The sequence below is a fragment of the Macaca fascicularis genome, chromosome 20, assembly GCF_037993035.2.
Source record: "Macaca fascicularis isolate 582-1 chromosome 20, T2T-MFA8v1.1".
Taxonomy (NCBI): Eukaryota; Metazoa; Chordata; class Mammalia; order Primates; family Cercopithecidae; genus Macaca; species Macaca fascicularis.
Genome location: NC_088394.1, coordinates 45,650,324 through 45,669,258, shown reverse-complemented (window position 1 = coordinate 45,669,258; position 18,935 = coordinate 45,650,324). Strand labels below are relative to the sequence as shown.

The 18,935-nt window shown below is 50.5% G+C and overlaps 1 protein-coding gene across 10 annotated transcripts in view; it reads left to right on the top strand.

Moving 5' to 3' along the window:
- ZNF423 (zinc finger protein 423) overlaps positions 1-18,935 on the top strand; it is a 364,477-nt gene that overhangs the window by 111,032 nt on the left and 234,510 nt on the right. For all 10 annotated transcript variants that reach the window (XM_005591872.4, XM_065537122.1, XM_065537121.2 and 7 more), the window contains one exon: positions 13,966-14,166. In XM_005591872.4, the coding sequence (XP_005591929.1) occupies positions 13,966-14,166 (201 nt within the window). The remainder of the gene's footprint in view (positions 1-13,965; positions 14,167-18,935) is intronic.

Here is an 18,935-nt window from a genome sequence, read left to right as displayed (position 1 = left end):
TTGAGGAGGAGCCTGGGGGTAGTGAGTAGGGTGTGGGGTGTGCATGTGCATATAGATCACACTGATATTGGTCATCAGGCAGAGGCAGCCAGGCCCCTGGGGTGGGTCTGGAAGTTTCCTTGGTGCGATTCACTTGACCTTTGGCCTGTGGCTAATCCCCCCTGCATCTCTTTGCCTAGGAATGTGAATCCAGGGGTCTTAGGCTACCAAACAGGCCCTGCTGTCATTGGCTGGGGGGGTCTGAGTGCAGTCCCCATCAAAACCCCAACCCCGAGCTGGGGACACCCCGGCTGGTCACGTGTGTGCTGAGTGTGGGTACACCCTGCCTGGCCTCGTGTGTGCTGGGCCTGGGGACACCCCGCCTGGTCACGTGTGTGCTCGGCCTGGGGACACCCCGCCTGGCAACATGTGTGCTGAGGCTTCTCGGACCTCTGTGGCGGACGTGTCATGCTGCCCAGGCCATTGGCTTTGTTCTGTGCCCTGCTTCCAGAATCCAGGTTTCTGGAGACATCCGGGAATGTCTTACAGCCCACTTGTGGGGCCCCAAACACCCTCTTGGGGACTGATGGGAAGTCAGCAGAAAGCCGGCAGACCTGAGCAAATGGATGAAGTTAAGTGGTGGGGAGACCCCTGGGGTCTCCTGGAGGAGCCCGCTGCTTGCGTGGGTCCTTGGAGGTGGGCGGAGGCTGCCGCCCTCTTACAGGGAGTGGGTGCCTAGATGGGATTTTGCTGGAAGTGGCTCCTTAGAATCTGAGTGTGCTTCTCCTGGGGTGGGACGGCACGGGAAAGCCACTCCACGAGGCCAGCTCCCTTTTCTCCGGGTGCCACTTCCATATTCCCTGGAATGTGGCTGTGCGCCAGGCTGTCTCCATGCCTGGCAACTGGTTAATTTTTAAAGGCTTTTTGCGGAGCCTCTGCACTGTGGTTGTAGGGAGAGGGGGCTCCCCTGGCCCTCCAGGCCCACCTGGAGGCTCGTTGGTAGGAGGATCATTGGTGGGAAGGGAGCTGCTGGCTTTTGGGTTACAATAGAGGCCCTAGAGCCGGGTCTGGGGAGTCCCTTGAGCCCCCACCCGTGTCCCGGGGCAGCAGGCAGGGCCAGGGGCCTGCTTCTAGCTTCATTCCTGTTGTCCCATCCCTCCCTGGAAATACAGACCTGTGGCTGGATCTTTAAATGTCTGAGCGGGAAGGGCACTTCCAGACGGCTTCTTCAACACATCCTTATTAATCACCTGCTGTGTACCAGGCTCTATGCTGGGTGCTGAGGGGTGGGGAAGGGGGAAGCAGAGTGAACAAAACTGATGCGGACTTGCCTGCCTGGAGCTTGCATGCCCAGGAGACCTTCGCACATCCAGCAAATAAAATCATGAGGACTGCTATGATAAGTGGGGAAGGAGAGGTGCCCAGTGAGCTCCCAGAGCTCACGGGGAGGCCTGACCCTGTGGGGGTGCAGATTCACTGAGCTGAGACCTGGACGGTGAGGAGGAGTTGGCTGGGTGAACTTTTGTACACTTTCTACTTTGACAGTGAGACTCTTTCTGCAGAGCGCTGCTGCGGGACCGTGGCGTGGAAGGAAGGCGGCAGCGGGGCTCCCTGGGTGTGGAGGTGTTGTCTTAGAGTTCTGCCCTCAGGCCTGCCCCTGGCACAGTGTTGAGCTGCTAAGGTGCATGGTTTTTAAAATTGCTTCTCTGTGGTCCATGCCTTAATTTACGGATGGGGCAGCTGAGGCCCAGAGAGGGCACACCTTGCACGGAATGCACAGGAATCATGCGTGACCCCTGGGCTCTGGGCTCTCCATTCACACCGCCTCTGTTTATCCTTGGCTCTGAACCAGACTCCATTAGCCTGGCCACTGGTTCCGTTTTTAGGGGTACAGATCCCTCCTCTCCCCGCTTTTCTTCCCCTAACCGGGATCCTTCTGCAGCCACAAGGAGGGTGATTTGCGCTCCAGGATCCTAGCCTTGAGTTCTGCTCCAGGACTGAGAGCAATTAGGAGTGTCAGGCACTGACACTGGCCACAGATTAGCTGGATTTATCGAGCTCCCCATGCCGCCTGACCATCCTCCCTCCCCTGCCCACCGCCGGCCCTGCTCCCCCATCTCCCCTTTCCCAGAGACAAAACATGACAGCAAGGCGAGGGCAGAATGGTCACTGCCTGAGGAGGTCACGAGGAGGTAACAGTGCACAATTTTCATGGTTCCAGGGTGGCTTTGTCTGACCGTTCTTCATTACTGCACGTGGCGAGATCAGCTTTATTAAGATTGTAAGGCTTGGAGGAGTGACACTTAACTACTTGCTGGAAAAATAGATTTGCTTTTTCTTGCAGGGGGTGTTTGTGGTTTATTTTTCTCCCCCCTGCTTCCCTCTTCCCCTCTTGCCTCCCTCTCATCTGCCTTCTTTTCTTTCCACTCATTCCTGACCCACTGTAGTTGAAAGCTGAGTGCAAGTGTCTGTGAGGTCGGGGAAGCTGCCATCTCTCTTTGCTTTCCTAGATTGTGTTGCCCTGCAAGGAGGATAGAGTAATTCATTCCTGTATTTATGGAACACCCATAAAAATCAAGGTGCTTGTAACCAAATGTCAGCCTCTCCTGGTCATGGAGCTGTGCATGGTTCTTTCATGTGTTTGCATCTAGAACAGAGGCTGGCACATAGTAGGTGCTCAGTAAATGTTTGTTGACTGATTGAAGATGTGCAGGATTTGTGTCTGATATGGTTCCAGTGTTTAGGGAGCTCACTGCTGACCAGGGCCTGGAGGGCAGAGACCTGGAGTGAGGTCACCTGGAAGGTGGCCCCATAGGGAGCATCCACAGCGTGAGGACCATCCTCATTTTCTAGGTGAGGAAACTGAGGCTCAGAAGTACAAGCAACCAAGGTCTTGCACAAAAATGGACTTGAACTCAGTTCCTAAATCTCTAAAGAGACACTTTCATCACTGCTCAGCTGACTGCTCTTTCTGGTGAGGAATGAACAGATGACCCTGTGCTCTGGGAGCTCTGAGGGGCTCTTGCTGGACGCACCCCATGGCAGAGACCCTCACTGGGAAGCCCCCAGGCTGGACCAGCCCTCCAAGGCGTATTGTTTAGCGCATACTGTGTTCCTTAAAACTTGAAGTCAACATTTAGAAATCATCCGGAAATTTTATGGAGAACGGTGGATTTCCTCCTCCTCCTTCTCCTCCTTCTCCTTCTTCTCCTTGACTCCTTCTCCTCCTTCTCCTCCTCCTCCTCCTTCTCCTTCTTTTTTTTTTTGTTTTGAGACAGAGTCTTACTCTGTTGCCCAGGCTGGAGTGCAGTGGCACAATCTTGGCTCACTGCAATCTCTGCCTCCCTGGTTCAAGTGATTCTCCTGCCTTAGCCCCCTGAGTAGCTGGGATTGTAGGCATGTGCCACCATGCCTGGCTAATTTTTTTTTTTTTTTTTTTTTTTTGTATTTTTAGTAGAGACAGGGTTTCACCATGTTGGCCATGCTGGTCTCTAACTCATGACCTCAAATGATCCGCCCGCCTTGGCCCTCCAAAGTGCTGGGATTACAAGCGTGAGCCATGGATTTTCTTCTTAAAAAAAAAAAAAAAAAAAGCAGGTGTGTTTGCACTGCTGACCATCTAGAGGAGTTGAGCCCCTTCCCTGGGCTTCTGTATGCTCCCTCCATACCCCGTTCGCTTGCACACTCATTTCTGTAATTTGTGTGGTGGTGGTGGGAGAACTGGGGTTGAGAGCTTCTCTCCATTCGTTATCCGAGTGACTGAGGGGGCTGTCTCAGCCATCGGAGTCTCAGTTTTGCCCTCTGTAAAATAGGTCTTGTGGTAACGTCTCTCTGACGGGGCCTGGGGGTCCCTGGGCGAAGGATACAAATGAATTGGCAGGTCTGGCCTGAAGGAGGCGATTGCCATCACACTGCTCATCCTTTAGGTTCTAGATTTCCTGACAACTGAAGATACTTTCTTTGTAAGTTTCTAGTCATTTCCATGGGCCTCTGTAGAGGATTGTCCTGTATCCAGTGCCTCATGGCCAGGATGGAGCAGCCCAGTGAGGTTTGTGTGATGCAGCCGAGGTCAGGTTCAGTGTCTCTGATGGACCTTGGCTTGAAATTCCACCTACAGAGCCATGGGCACTGAAAGGGACACCGGGGCTCCCCAGACAGCCGTCGGGAAGTTGCTTCCTTATTTAAGAAGCCGAACTTGGACAGCAAATTATGTGTTAAAATATTTGCCTAGAGCTCTGCTGCCAAGGGGACCCCTTAGGCTGAGTGTTAAATGTTACCCCGCTGCCTGCACTGCAAATATTTTAAACCTGAAGATAAATAACGGCTGCCTTGCAGAATTTGGGGCCAGCAGTGGATGCACACACTGAGTGCGGGACTGGGGTTGGTGGGCTCCTTGCCCAGCCCTGGCCACGCCCCTGCGGGGGCCTGCTTGAGAGAGTGTTCATGGAGGAGAGGGTTCTCCTCTGCAAGCAGGGCCTAAACGAGCACTGAGCAGAGGCTAAGCCAGGGCTTTGACCTGGCACCCAGGTTCAGAAAAGGCATCTTGCCTTTGGGAACATGTTTTTAGGAAACATGCAGGCTATTAGGGTAGAGGATATATTTTTTTATGAAAAAGAAATGTCATGGGGTACAGTGGCCAGCTTCTGTAATCCCAGCACTTTGGGAGGCTGAGGTAGGATTACTTGAGGCTGGGAGTTTGAGACCAGCCTAGGCAACATAGCAAAACCCCGTCTCTACAAAAATTTTAAAAATTAGCCGGGCGCATTGACAGGCGCCTGTAATCCCAGCTACTTGGGAGGCTGGGGCGAGAGAATCCCTTGAACCCGGGAGACAGAGGTTGCAGTGAGCCGAGATTGTGCCACTGCACTGCAGCCTGGGTGACACAGCAAGACTCCATCTTGGGGGAAAATAAAATTACCTGGGTCTGATGGTACACCTGGGTCCTGGCTGCTTGGGAGGCTGAGGTGGGAGGATTGCTTAAGCCCAGGAGTTGGAGGCTGCAGTGAGCCGAGATTGCATAGCGGCACTCCACCCAGGGTGACAGACCAAGATCCTGTCTCCAAACAACAACAACAACAACAACAACAACAACAAACATATTGCTCCAGGGTAAAGACTTTGGAAATGGTAGGTATCTTCCTGAACTGTTTTTCCCTCAGCCACCTACAGAGGGCGGCCACAGGAACAGTGGGCAGGCACAGGAACAGGCTTGTGGATTGTAAGCTGGAACAGGAACAGGCTTGTGGATTGGGCAGGTTTGTGGATTGTAAGCTGATCACACTCCTTCACGGAGGAGGTGGCTCGCACTTTACTCAGGGTTGCACAGTCTGGGAAGGCGAGGATTCACACTTGGGCCCAGGACTTTCCTCTCTTGGTGGAGTGGATTTTTTTTCTTTTGGTATGCATGGACATTTTCGTGCCTTGCAAGAGGGCCTGTGCCCCGACATTCCTCGTCCTCTTGCATCCTCAGGAGCATGTGAGGCCTCCTGCCAGACCCCTCCGGGTTTGATGCCTCCAGCTCTTGTCTGCACCACGATGCTGCACATGTTGATTTGAATCATAACGCAGCAACAAGACAGTGCTCACCAGCTACCATTGTCTCAAGCTGTACTGTGAGCCAAGCATCCGGCTTTGTATGTATCACCTTATTAAAATTATGTGACTTAATTAAATGAGTCCCAGAGAGGGCAAGTGACTTGTTCATGGTCCCCCAGCTGCTAAATGGTGGAGTGTGGATTTGAACCCAGACAGGCTGGCTTCAGAACCTGTGATTCTTTTCTGTTTTTTCTCTGTCATCCCTGACAGTCCCTGGAACATGCATCCAGCCATCTGCTGCTGGTGTGTGTCATTACTTAATGACTGTCTTTATTTCGACAACTTGGTTCCATCAGCCCCACTGCACTCCTCTACTCCAGTGTCCCGATGGCTCCTGTACAGTTGGGTTCTCTGGTAACCCCTGGATGTGCCTAGAATGTGGCACCTGGTGGTTCTGCTTTCTGCAGGGGTGGATGGTATGGTCTCCCATCCAAATCTGATTGGGAGAAGAAGTGAGAGGTGGGGAGGCCTTCCCAGGGCTTGCTGGCCCTGCTGGCCCTGCTGACCCTGCTGCCCTCTCACTCTCACCTGGTAGTGTTCCTGGCTCTCTCACTCTTTCCGCTCCACTGCTCTCCCCTCTCCCCTGCTCTCTTCCTCCTTCCACCCATCCCTGCCCTGGCATCCCCTATCCCCTCGAAATCCCACAAAGCTCCTATAACCCCTGATGTGGAGCTGAGCTGAGTGCCTGTCTCATAGTGGCCATGCATTCAGGTGAGCCCCGCCTCCCCGCTGTGAGGTTGGAGAGGATGGCATTCATGAGATTCAGGCTCCTTTTGGGCCTATGAGGAATCAGAGGCTCAGGTAGGGGACTTGCCTTGGCCAAGGTCACTCATGGTTGGGGGCTGAGGGATACTGGAACTAAGACTGGAACCTGGGTCTCCGACCAGCCCCAGCCCTGGATGCTGGCCCTTACTAATTAGCATATTCTCTTGGGCATTCATTTATTCATCTAATCACTCATTCGCCCACCCCATATTTATTAAGTATCTTTCTCTGCCAGCCTTTGTGTGGGCTTTGAGGCCGCCAGGATAAATAGGGTTGGGGAGCACCCTGTATGTTGTAGCAAGTGTGCATGTGTTACGCCTGGCACAAAGGAGGCACTTCATACATATTTGTGGAATGAATGAAGGAAAGAATGGGCGAGTGTGTGTGATTGTTGACCCAGGTCTGTCTTACGCCTCTCAAGCTCTGCCCTGGTTCTCTCTGTCTTGGGTGCATGGAGGCAGCTCCTGGCCCCCTGCCTCCATCTTTTGGATACTCAGCCACACGGCCCCAGAGGTGGGACCTCTGATGGTCGCCGGGAGGTTCTCAGTGTGCCCAGGGCTCCCTGCTGGCTGGCTGACCCTGGAACACCAGGGCGAGGAAGAGGCGTCCTTCTAGGTGAGTTTCTTTCTGATTCGCGTGCTGGCCAGGGGCTTAGAGGGAAGGCACACTCATTGACTGATCCTCTCCTAGCTGGCCCTTGTGAGGGTGGGGCCCTGGCGGCCCTGGTTCATGAGCTCGCGAAGCCCTGCTGAGAAGGTAGGAAATGTCTTATTCTCAGACCTGGCAGCCTGTGGGCAGTCTGGTCCCCTGGGGCCTCTCCCTGTTCCCCTTTTCCTGGCAGTGGACCCAGCCGGCTGTCCCCTGCCCTGTGATTTTGCAGGCATTTCCTTTCTGCCTTTCCATATAATGGTTAAGAGTCAGGATCAGCCATGCGCGGTGGCTCACACCTGTAATCCCAGCACTTTGGGAGGCCAAGGTGGGTGGATCACTTGAGGTCAGAAGTTTGAGACCAGCCTGGCCAACATGGCAAAACCCCATCTCTACTAAAAATATAAAAATTAGCCAGGCGTGGTGGCGCATGCCTGTAATCCCAGCTACTCTGGAGGCTGAGGCAGGAGCATCGCTTGAACCTGGGAGGCGGAAGGTGCAGTGAGCTGAGATTGTGCCATTGCACTCCAGCCTGGGTGACAGAGTGAAACTGTCTCTCGGGGGAAAAAAAAAAAAAGAGGATCTAGAGTCAGAAGACCTGGGTACAAATCCTGCTCTGCCCATCCTGGCACATGCTCTGCATGGGCTCCTGAGCCTTGTTTTTTTCCTCATTGACAAAGCGGGCGAATCCATTGCACCTACTTGCAGAGTGGGGATATCCGTTGTACCTACCACATAGTTTCTGTGCCCATCGAAATGGAGCAGTGTGAATGTAAAATGGTATCAGGAGATGCTCACACAGTGCTCAGAATCCCCGCGCCGTGTAGGGGAGGCTGTGCCACCTCCCTCTGTCCCTGGCGAGGCCTCTGCTACTCCTTCCCTCCAGAGGGCACGGGGCCAGCTGTCTTGCTGCGCAGCATTTCTGCAGGGTCTGCTGTCTCCTCTCAACGTCATCATCTTGAATGCAAGCCCTTTCTTAAGGGCAGTAGCTTGGTGGGGTGGGAAAATTCACTACTTTTACTTTATTTTTTGAGACTTTTGCTCTGTTATCCAGGCTGGAGTGCAGTGATGCGAACACGGCTCACTGCAGCCTCCAACTCCTGGGCTGAATCAATCTTCCTGCTTCATCCTCTCAAGTAGCTAGGACCACAGGTGTGCACCACCATGCCTGGCTAATTTTTAAAATTTTTGTCAAGATGGGGTCTCACTGTGTTGCCTGGGCTGGTCTCAAACTCAATAGATTCTCCTGTCTCAGCCTCCTAAAGTGCTAGGATTACAGGTGTAAGCCATTGTAACCGGCCTGAAAATTCACTGCTTTCCAGTGAAACGTGATTGAGGTGAAAGGTTTTGTTATTGCCTCTCTTTGCTCAAGAAAATCTCCCAAGTCCATATCTTGGGTTCAGGGAAGCTGGGTTTGGCTGGGTGTGGTGTAGTGGGGTTTCCTGGTGTGGGTGTACCCTCTTCCTCCTGGCTGCAGGAAGAAGCAGGCAGGACAGGGCAACCTCATCATATGTGAAGCTGAGCCATTAGAGATTGCCAATATTCAACTTTTTTGACCTAAAAAGATGGCACCTTTATATGGTTCAATCTAATACTTATCATCAGACAATAAACTGCACTGTGACCCCTTCCCCTCCTTCTGGCTCCACCTGTGTGGGGATTCAGAGGCCTGCTTTTTTGAAACCAATCAATTCATTCACTCATCCATTCATTCAACATTTATTGAGCCCCTACTGTATGTCCATCTGTATGCCAAGGTTGGGGGAGGTGGCACTGAGCTAAATTAGAAACCAATCAATTCATTCACTCATCCATTCATTCAACATTTATTGAGCCCCTACTATATGTCCATCTGTATGCCAAGGTTGGGGGAGGTGGCACTGAGCTAAATTAGACAAAGCTCCTGCCCTCATGGAGCTTATAGTCTGGTGCCGGGGGAGAAGGTCAGCTATCCATTGCTATGTAACAAACCATCCCAAAACATAATGGCCTGAAGCAATAGTTTATTACTGCTTCTCACAGTACTGTGAGCTAACTGGGTTCAGCTGGCAGTCTCACTGGGTGTTTCTCATATGGTTACAGTCACATGGGGTTTGGAGCTGCTGTCATCCAAAGGCTCCTTGTAGTGGGATGTCCAAGATGGGGTGCTACCATGGCTGAAGTTGGTGCAGGAAGCTGGGAGCTGTTGACTGGAGCCCCCGTGTGCTCTCTCTCTATGTGGTTTGGGCTTTGTATAGTATGGCTGCTGGGCTCCAAGGGGGAGTGTCCCAGGAGACGCAGGGGGAAGCTGCAAGCCTCCTTCTGACCTAGCCTCAGAAGTCTAGAACAGCACTTCCGTTGCATCCTGTTGGTCAATGAGCTGCTGAGGCTGGCCAGCCCTGAGGGGGATTGTGGAGGAGAATTTGGTCCCTTCTTATGATGGGGGAGTCAAGGTCTCCCTGCAGAAGGGCAGGTGGGGTGGGAGATATTGCTGTGGAAGTCTGTGGAAAATGCAGCCTGCCACAGGAAGAGAGAGTAGACAAATTAGCCCACAAACGCATAAGTGCACATGATGCTGAGAGCTCTGACTGCAAAGGGAAGAGAGCCCTGGGGAAAGAGTAGTGGGTCCCCGAGTTCCATAGGTGCCCAGGCTGGTGGAGATTTTTGGGAGCTGTGTGAAGATTTAACGGAAATCTTCCTGCCAGAGATCAGGAGTGGGAAGCCCTGGACCAAGAGACTTGGCAGTTTATGGGGTTGAAATATGACCTTCAAGGCTGTGGAAATGGGCGATAAGTGAGAGAGGTCAGCAGAGCCATTGCTGAACCTTAGGGACTGTGACCAGGACCCTATATGGGACTTTGAGGGGTTTTACAAACCCCCAGTGCCTGGCTCAGGTGTTCATTGTGACTTGCTGTGAGGAAACCATGTTGTAGAGTGATTAAGAGAGTCACATGCAGTGGGCTTGAAACTCGGCCCCACCACTTCTCTGTGGCCTCACTTAGGCTCTGTCACTTCCCAGAGCTCTGCTTTCCTCACCTGTGAAATGGGGATATGATGGCATCAACTCGTAAGGTGCTTGCACTTGATTAAGCATTAAGTGCTTAATCAATGCTCACTGTTCTTGGGGGATGCCTGGGCAAAAGGATGCAGGTGTGCATGTCAGAAAATAGTTGTCCATTGTGGAAAGCATGAGCTCTGGGAGGTAGGGAATCTTGTCAGCTGGATGGACAGGTCAGTGTTCACAGCACCAGTTCGGTTTCTGTCCCATGCACGTGGCCCTGAGGGAGAGGTCCCTGATTTGAAATCCGTTTGGCTTGGGCCTTCCCTGAGTGGGCTGTCTTCATGCTGCTGCAGACAGCCCCCAGGAGGACAGGGGAGGAGCCAGAGGGAAAGGAGCCAGCCGGCTGTTTTCGGGAATCCCTCCCCAGCCCCAGAGGCCTCTGCAGAAAAGCATTGAGCCATTGGTCTTCTCCTTGGCCTGCTGAAGTTGCTTCACTGGGCTCTGGGGTGATTGGAGGAACCAGTGGGCTACAGTTCTAGCCCAGATCTTGGAAATGAGCCAGCGCTTTTTTGTGATGGGACTCACAAGGCAGGTCCAGATGCTGGGCCTCTGGGCCCTGCCTTCTCTGAGTTTGCACAGGTGATGTCCAGCCTCAGGACAGGGACCAGTTGGGGGGCCTCTGGCGCTGGACAGAGCAGCACAGGCAGGGCTGGGTTGAAGGAGTAGGGAAGGTCCAACCATTCCATTCCCAGGACTTACTGAGCAACCGATCAGGTGGGCCTGGAAAAGAGGAACCCCAGAGAGTCTCCAGGTAGGACTGATGTCCTTGGAGCTCCCTGTTCTCAGAACTCCCACCTCCCGGGCCTTGGAGAGCTTAGGGCTCCGACAGGCCCTGGGACTTCAGGAAAGGTGTGCTGCTTAATGAACACGTGAATGTGTAGATTCAATCCTGGCATGGCTTTGGGTGGCCTTGCAGAGGCTCAGTTTTCTCATCTGCAAATGGAAAAATAACACCATTTATTATTTTGTCTTACGGTGAAGTTCAGAAACTCCTCGGCATGAAAGTGCCGAGAGGCAAACCCTGCCTGGGGTGGAGAGCTTCCTGTTCTCCAGCGCCTGATTCTGCTGAATCAGCAGAGGGGCCCTTGGGTCTTCAGGGAAGTCCCACTCCCCAAAACTTCTCCAGGCCTCTGAGTCTTCCCTCTCGTGTGTCACCTTCCGGAGGGCCAGGCTGGCTGACCTCTTGACCCCTTGGGAGCCCAGAGGATGAGGTCCGCGCTTTTGTATGGCCTGAGCTCACCTCTGTCTCCATCCCTTTCTGCACAGCCACCCTCCCTTCCCATTAGTAGCCGGCCGTAGGGGAGGTGACAGTTGCTTAAAACAGATTTATACTCTTGGATGACTTTATGGGTTTTTGCCTTATAAAAACCTGAGAGTTGACATTCTGATTTATCTACTCCCGAGTCAACAGGATGTACCAGATTTAAAGAGATCAAATGCATTGTAATGTTTGTGGTTCCAGTTGTGGATTAGAAGAGCTATTATAGAAAGTGCTGCCAAGTAAATACGGCAAAAAAAATAAAGAGGGGATAATTTAAATATGTCTATTAAATTGTGTGTTAAGTAAAGTAGCGCAAGTGTGGTGCTGATTGTAACTTATTATCTGGAGAGTCGGTGTAGTAGATAAAGCCAGAATTATGGGTCTTTTATTTTCCCCTTCTACAGAACATTTTTTTTATTAAGGAAAGACTGTAAACGAGGAATTTCAGAGACGGGCACTTGACTGTGTAACCATGGTTGTGTGATGACTTATAATATCGAAGGCTCCAAATGATACTTCTCATTTCTTTGCTTTCTATTTCTTGCCCTCACCGCAGCAGCAGATCAGATTCCCTGAGATAAATATGCTGCCTGGCTTTTAATGGGATTTCTGTATTGCCAGGAGTTGGCGCGTTCTGATAATAAAAGAACCTAAAAACTGTACATCCCTTAATTGGTAAGAAGAGAGATGTTTTGATGGGCCACAAATGGAAACATTGATTTTTACTGCCTCCGTGCAGTTCAGGCTGCGTGTCGTGCAACGTTCCCCGCCTTGGAAGGAAGCAGCTGGCTCTCTGATGAGCTGATTTGTGTTCCCAGGTTGTTGATGTCGGGTACTTGGAAGGGCATGTTCTGTGCAGGCGGGAGAAATAGAGCCCTTATAACATTATCTGTTTCCAAATTGAAATATTCATAGGACTGTGGTTTCCACCTTGAATTGAGTGCATTCTTTGCTTTGTCTCTGTTTCTTGCTTTGGCGCCCAGCACTCAGGGGTTTACAAGTTGTGTACTGAGCCTTTTCCTGTAACTGTGATGTTGCATGTACACACATGTACATACAAGTGCACATGTACGCACTTTTGCATATGCATATATGCATTCAAAAACACCTTTATGCGTAATAGGATCTCTTTCTTTGATTTAAATTAGTGCAGCTACTTTCCAGATGGGTAGATCTGTTTTCCAGGACAGGCTGTGGGAAGAGACAACACACACTTTTATTTTCCAATCTGAAGGTCTCTGCATTTTAACAGACAAATTTTATCCATTGACATTTGTTAGGATTACTGATATATTCTGTGTGTTATATTTACCACGCGCTTTCGCACTTTGATTTACAAGTTCCTGGTGTGTCTTATTAATCTGTAAGATTGGGGCTGTGCTGCATTTCCCACAGTTGTGCAGGGAAATGAACTAGACCAGGAGTCATGAAGTTGAACTGAGCCTCTGTAGGGTGCTTGGGCTGTTGCTGCTTCTGGCTGGATGCCAGGTACCTTACCTGTGAGACAGAAATAACAACGCTGTCCCTCTCTGCAGGGGGTTGGATCACATGATCCTTTGAGCCTTCTTTGAGTTTAGGATATGCAAGGCTGTGAAATGGAGCTATGCATATATAATGGTGGCTTCGAAGAAGCACCGAACACAACACAATTGCAAGGCATCATTATGATCACTAATTCACTTTTCCCAATAGATTAGCCACTCTCTGCACAGTGCTAAGCATAGTAGCTGTTTTGTTTTAAAGAAATCAGTCTGATTATTCCAAGAGTGATTCTCAGTGTCTAGGCCTGTACCAGGTCACAGGTGAGGGGTTAGACAGACTGTTTATTTTATTTTATATTTTTTTGAGATAGGGTGCAGGCGCAGGCTGGAGTACAGTGGCATGATCATAGTTCCCTGTAACCTGGAACTCCTGCTCTCTAGCAATCCTCTTGAGTAGCTGGAACTATAGGCACACACCACCATGCCAGGCTAATTAAGTTGTTTTTTTTTTTTTTGTAGAGGTAGAGTCTTGCTATATTGCCCAGGCTGGTCTCAAACTCCAGGCCTTAAGGAATCTTCCCACCTTGGTCTCTCAGAGCACTAGGATTATAGGTGTGAGCTTCCATGCCCAGCCTGGATGCATTTTAAGCTTGAGATTCGACCATCCGTGGGTCTTCAAACATGTGTACTTCCTTTATTTCAGCGTTGGACATCTTTGCAAAGAACTGAGCCAGCGTCACTGCCCTGGGAGGCCTGTTGTGTGGAAGGTGAACTTGGCTAAGAGATCTCCCAGCTCTAAATTGCAAGGCTGTGGGGAAAACGAAAAGTTTAGGTGTGTTAGGAACAGCTGATGGAGGCTCTAAAAAGGTGTGTAACTGAATCTGGTTTTTAGGAGACGAAATACTAAGGTTTTTCACCTCTCTGATGGGTCACGACCCCTAGCATCCGTGCACAGAGGGGAGATGACAGGAAGTTCCCCTAGAAGATTTGCACCAAGAATTAAAGAATCTAGTTGAGAATTATGGCACCACATGCTACAAAAAACCCCATCTATTAATATACTGAGAGGTGTCAAGGATAATGGACCCCGGGAGGTAGAGTAATTAAATGTATCTTAATAAATGCCGGCCGATTCTTTTAAAACCCTTTCCCAAGACCCCATCAGCTGACATGGACTGTATTCTTCCTGTTGGCAGGAGGCCTAGAAGGAGAGCCGGAGTGCGATCGGAAAACCAGCCGTGCGCTGGAAGACAGGAACAGCGTGACAAGTCAAGAGGAGAGAAATGAGGATGATGAAGACATGGAGGATGAATCAATTTACACCTGCGATCACTGTCAGCAGGACTTCGAGTCTCTGGCAGACCTGACGGACCACCGGGCCCACCGCTGTCCTGGAGGTAATGCAAAACAGCCCCGGGACTCTGACAGGTGGTTACACGGGTAATTGGACATAGCAACAGCTTGAAGCCTCAAGTGAGATTAAAGAATTAATAATGTAATTTTACAGTTAATGTCATTGTATTGTGGTGTCTTGGGTACCCTGTATCCGCCTTTTAAATACAATTAAAAATAAAAGCAACAGCTTTCCGGCAGGCTGGAATTAGATGGTGGTGCTCTGTCCCGGCCCCCTCTCCCTGCAAGCTGTGCTCTGGTACTCAGGCCACGAGTGGGTGGATCTTCTGGAAGGCCTTTTGGAAACGCAGTAATTAAGAAGTTGTTAGTGCAAAGTTAAGCAGTTTAAGTGTGGAAAGCTGCGTAAAGGAGTAAGCTCTGAGGCAGAGCTTGTGACGGCACAAGGAGAATTTCAAAGGCCAAGGAAAAAGGGACCTGGTTCCAACTCTGTGCTTGACCTTATGCTTCTCTGAGTAGGAGGAGGAGGATAGCTGGGAGCTGCTTCTGCTAGATTTGACTGGAGCTCTGTTCTCCATTTACTCGGTGCCTTGGAGAGAGTGTGCAAGACCAGTTTTCTAGGAGCTACTGAAGACTTCAGGAGCTGTGTGTGTATATGTGTGTTTGGGGTGACTGGGCTGGGGAACCAGAAGGCATGTGCATTCCCTGGAATGTGGCAGCCATGCTACAGGGATGACACATTTCTGGGCTCTGAGATCTGCAGAGGGAGTCCATAGCATCTATGCTCCTTACACAGTCTTTCTGAGATACCTTCTTCCATCAGGGTTCTTGATGAAACTCTTGGATACTGGTTTGTGGAAGAAGGCCTGAAATCTCAGGACTGCATTCTAAAGGGAACCCATCACCTGTTGAGGGGAACATTTACTGGTAGGGATTAGATTGGCACCCAAAGTTCTTGCTTTTTCTACTCCTCATGTCATCTTGGAATTTTGAAACTAAATGTTTGGGGAACTGCTATGATTTGCCCTCTAGTGTCACCTGTGCCTGCACAGCACTGGCTAGACCAAGTCCCCATTCTCAACCTCTGGAGGAACAGATGTTTAAAAAATAGTAGTAGTAGTAGTAGTAATAATAATAATAATAATAATAATAATAATAGACCTAAGAGGAATCTTACAGTTTTGGACATTTTGTGGCCCAGTAGTCCAAACCCCGGTTATTTGGAATTTGTGATATTTCAACCAGAGGCAGAGATGATGGTTAATTTTCCATTCTAAATCAGAATTGGAAGGGACCTATGAGGTTAGCTTTTTAAGTCTACTCACTTCCCCAAGGGAAATACTAGGGCAAAGGGAAGAAAAGGTGATTGCTTGACCAAGGTCACATAGCTGTTTGGTGGCCAAGCTAGGACCTCCTCTGGATCCTGGACTATTGACCTTCATCCTACTTGAGGAATAATATTATAGATATTGGTATATTTCCTGATTTAGCCAAGAATTAACATGGAAACTTGACTGTAAGAGAATGAAATATTGCCACTTACTTTACAATCAACTAATTGATCTAATGAAAAGTTATTCTCTTTATTTTCTAAATTCAAGAGAACAGGCCATTCTGTGTAGTTGTTAGAGTGGGGCCCCAGGCCCTCTGCTAAGCTGCACTTTCTTGAATCCCTGCAGCTCTTAGAGGCTGCTCCTTCCTCCAGCCCTTCAAATCAAGGAGATTCTCCTGTCTTTCAGTCTCACTTTTAAGAATGGTGGCATTTTGGGCTGGGCACAACGGCTTATGCCTGTAATCCCAGCATTTTGGGAGGCTGAGGCAGGCAGATCACAAGGTCAGGAGTTCGAGACCAGCCTGGCCAATATGGTGAAACCCTGTGTCTACTAAAAATACAAAAATTATCCAGGTGTGGTGGCACGTGCTTGTAATCCCAGCTACTTGGGAGGCTGAGGCAAAAGAATTGCTTGAACCTGGGAGGCAGAGGTTGCGGTGAGCAGAGATCACGCCATTGCACTCTGGCCTGGGTGACAGGGCAAGACTCCATCTCAAGAAAAAAAGAAAAAAGAAAAAGAGTGGTGGCATTTCTAGGTGGAGAAAGGAACCTGTGAAACTGGGCTATATGTGGGGGTCTGAGCCAGAAATAAGAACTGGTAGCTAATTGTGCTTTGGTGCCCAGGAAGGATCCTCCTCCCAGTGGCAAACCCTTCTCTCATCAGCCTCTGACTCTGGCTGAAATCCATCACAGCCCTGTTTGCAGCGTCCCCAGCTGTCCTTATTGATGCTGGTGGTATCCACCGACACTCCTGCCCGCTTCCTAACAGGACCCTGCTAATGACCTCCGTGGGGACGCAGGAGCTAGGAATACCCCCAGACCCTGGAGCATTGGAAGGGAGTCAGAAATTCCTTGAAAGAGTGAGGGAAACAACCTTGCCTAAGTGCATCCCTGAGAAATTCATTACTACCCCGTAAAGGTGTGACCCAGCCTGGGATAGTTTCCTAGCCGTGTGAGGAGTTATTTTCCCCCAGGTCTTGGGTTCTTAGGATTACCCAGTGATGGGATAAACCACCGAGAATTGTGTATGTATTATTCAAAACAGTTCCCTACCTGGAATGCCTCCACACCCTTCCATTGTGAAATGGTTTTCGAACTGTGTTCCCAGAGGTATTTCAGGGGGCTACGGTATGGTATGTTTGGGGAATAGGAGGTGAGTACTGGGGCCTGTCAGACTGAGGGGGCGCTGATGTCCAGTCCAGTCAGAGCGATTCACCTTAAAAGTCTGTTTTATACCTGGGGCTTTAGCATAAGATGTTGTTTGAAAATTGGCCTCTGATTTAAAGGTTTGGAACTGATATAAACGTGCAGTCACAGGCTCCCCCTGGCCAGGCTGATGGGTCTGCTGGATGCTCACCACTGGTCACTCTACAGAAGCCCAGCAGACACTGTGTCCGGGAGGGCCACGCTGGGCGCAGGCTGGGCAGGTCACGGTGCCCTGCAGATGTTTCTGTGGGAACCAGAGGGTCTGCCCACTTGGCCTGGAGCAGAGGGTCTGCTCCTCAGGAATCGTGACCTGGGGTGTGAACAACCCTCCCCATCACAGGGACTGTCGCTGCTGGAACGTGGAGGCAGCACGCGCCTCCCCAGATGGGTGTATCCTGGCGGGGTCAGCCCTTGTGAGCCATTGGCCTTCTGGGGAGAGCACTGTGTTGGGGTGTCGGGGGTGCGTTTGTGGGTGGTGACTGTGAATGTGCTTCTTCCTGAAAACTGCTTCTGCAGTGAGGGCTTGACTCTGTCTGTGTCTTTCTGTGGCAGTTGGGGTGGTGTTGAGGGAGAGATTAGGGGCAGCGTTTTGCTCCCTCAGAATCTGGGAGAGCAGCTGTGGTGAGGTTTGGGGGTTTTCTGAGGTGGGGGGATGCTCACCCCTCAGGGGTGGGAGGGGAGCTTCATGCCAGAATGGCCACAATGGAAGACCCCCACGTCCCCAACCTGGAGCCCGGCCCCTGCACTAAGGAGCCTTCATTTCCAGCTGGGAGCTCGAGAAGGCACCTCTCTGTTGTTCCTCAGCAGGAGTGGCATGCCGGGCCCATGAGCTGTTGAAGCGTGGACTTTAAGATCTCGGACAACTCCATCAAGTTCTGTTCCTCTCTCTCCCTCTTGCTCTCATTTGTGTCTGAGGAGAAACCAACCTTAAACCCATAAGGCATCAAACATTGCATTTTTATGACACAAACTGAAAAGAGCAAAAATCCAGTCCTCTCCATTCATTCTCTCGCCCTGATGTCTGTTTGATTTTTCTTTGTTCCTCTCCAGCCCCTGGCCACAGGATGCCACACGTTCGAATGCTTGGGGTTGTGAGCACATACGTTTTCACGTCCTGTGTTTGTCACATAACATGTTATGAACAGGTTCCCATGTGGTGACCTGGTCTTTGCCAGTTTTCTTTCTTTCTTTCTTTTTTTTTTTTTTTTGCGGTGCGGGGTGGGGAACTCTGTCTTTTAAATAGCAGTGCTCAAGAGCAGGAAGCTGGGGTTGCAGGTACTGCGTCCATACCCTATGAAAATATTAAATTTTGACGAAGATGTCCGTAGATGAGGCTTTTTGCCACAGTGTACATAGGGACTCACTGGGTAAGTGTGATGGGCTTCTCTGTTTCTAATGGAGACATTGTTTGTAGGCACCAAGTCAGGAAATGGCAAAGGATTTGTGGCTCTATGAATTGGCAAGGATGGGCCTTCCCTGTCAATTCAGGTCTCACTGATTTAAATCACGTTGGAACAAATAACGTCATAATTTGTGAGCAAACCCAGTAAGAAACATTCAAACGGCATGGAGAGGACAGAAAAACAAAATTGTTGGCCAAGCAAATTTGAGTCCTCTAAGCTCTAGCAGGGGATATTTATCATCATCTTCTAGGAGCCAGGAGGACTTGGACTGCTTTAGAAAATTTCTCTAGGAACTACCTGGGGTACCGTAGAAGCAGGTGCGGGAGGCTTGGTTTGCCCATGGGCTGATGGTGGTTTTTTATGTGCTCACTGAAGCCAGTCACCTGTGAGCCTGTAGTCTGGATTTATCGCTTCCTGGTGCAAATACTCCTTTTAAAGACACTGCAATTTAGGTTGACCCCTGCTTTGGCCTGAATTAAGAGGCTGGCTGCTGGAGGGCATGTGGGTGCTCTGTCTGCGCTGTCATGCTTGAGACCTGACTTTCCTAGTGCCATTCCTCAGAATGCCCGCAGTGGGCTGTCAGCAGGGGTCTGTGCTGTGCCAGTCCTGTGCCCCAGGTCCCCGGGGCTGGAGCACTTGACAGCTTTCGGGGCCC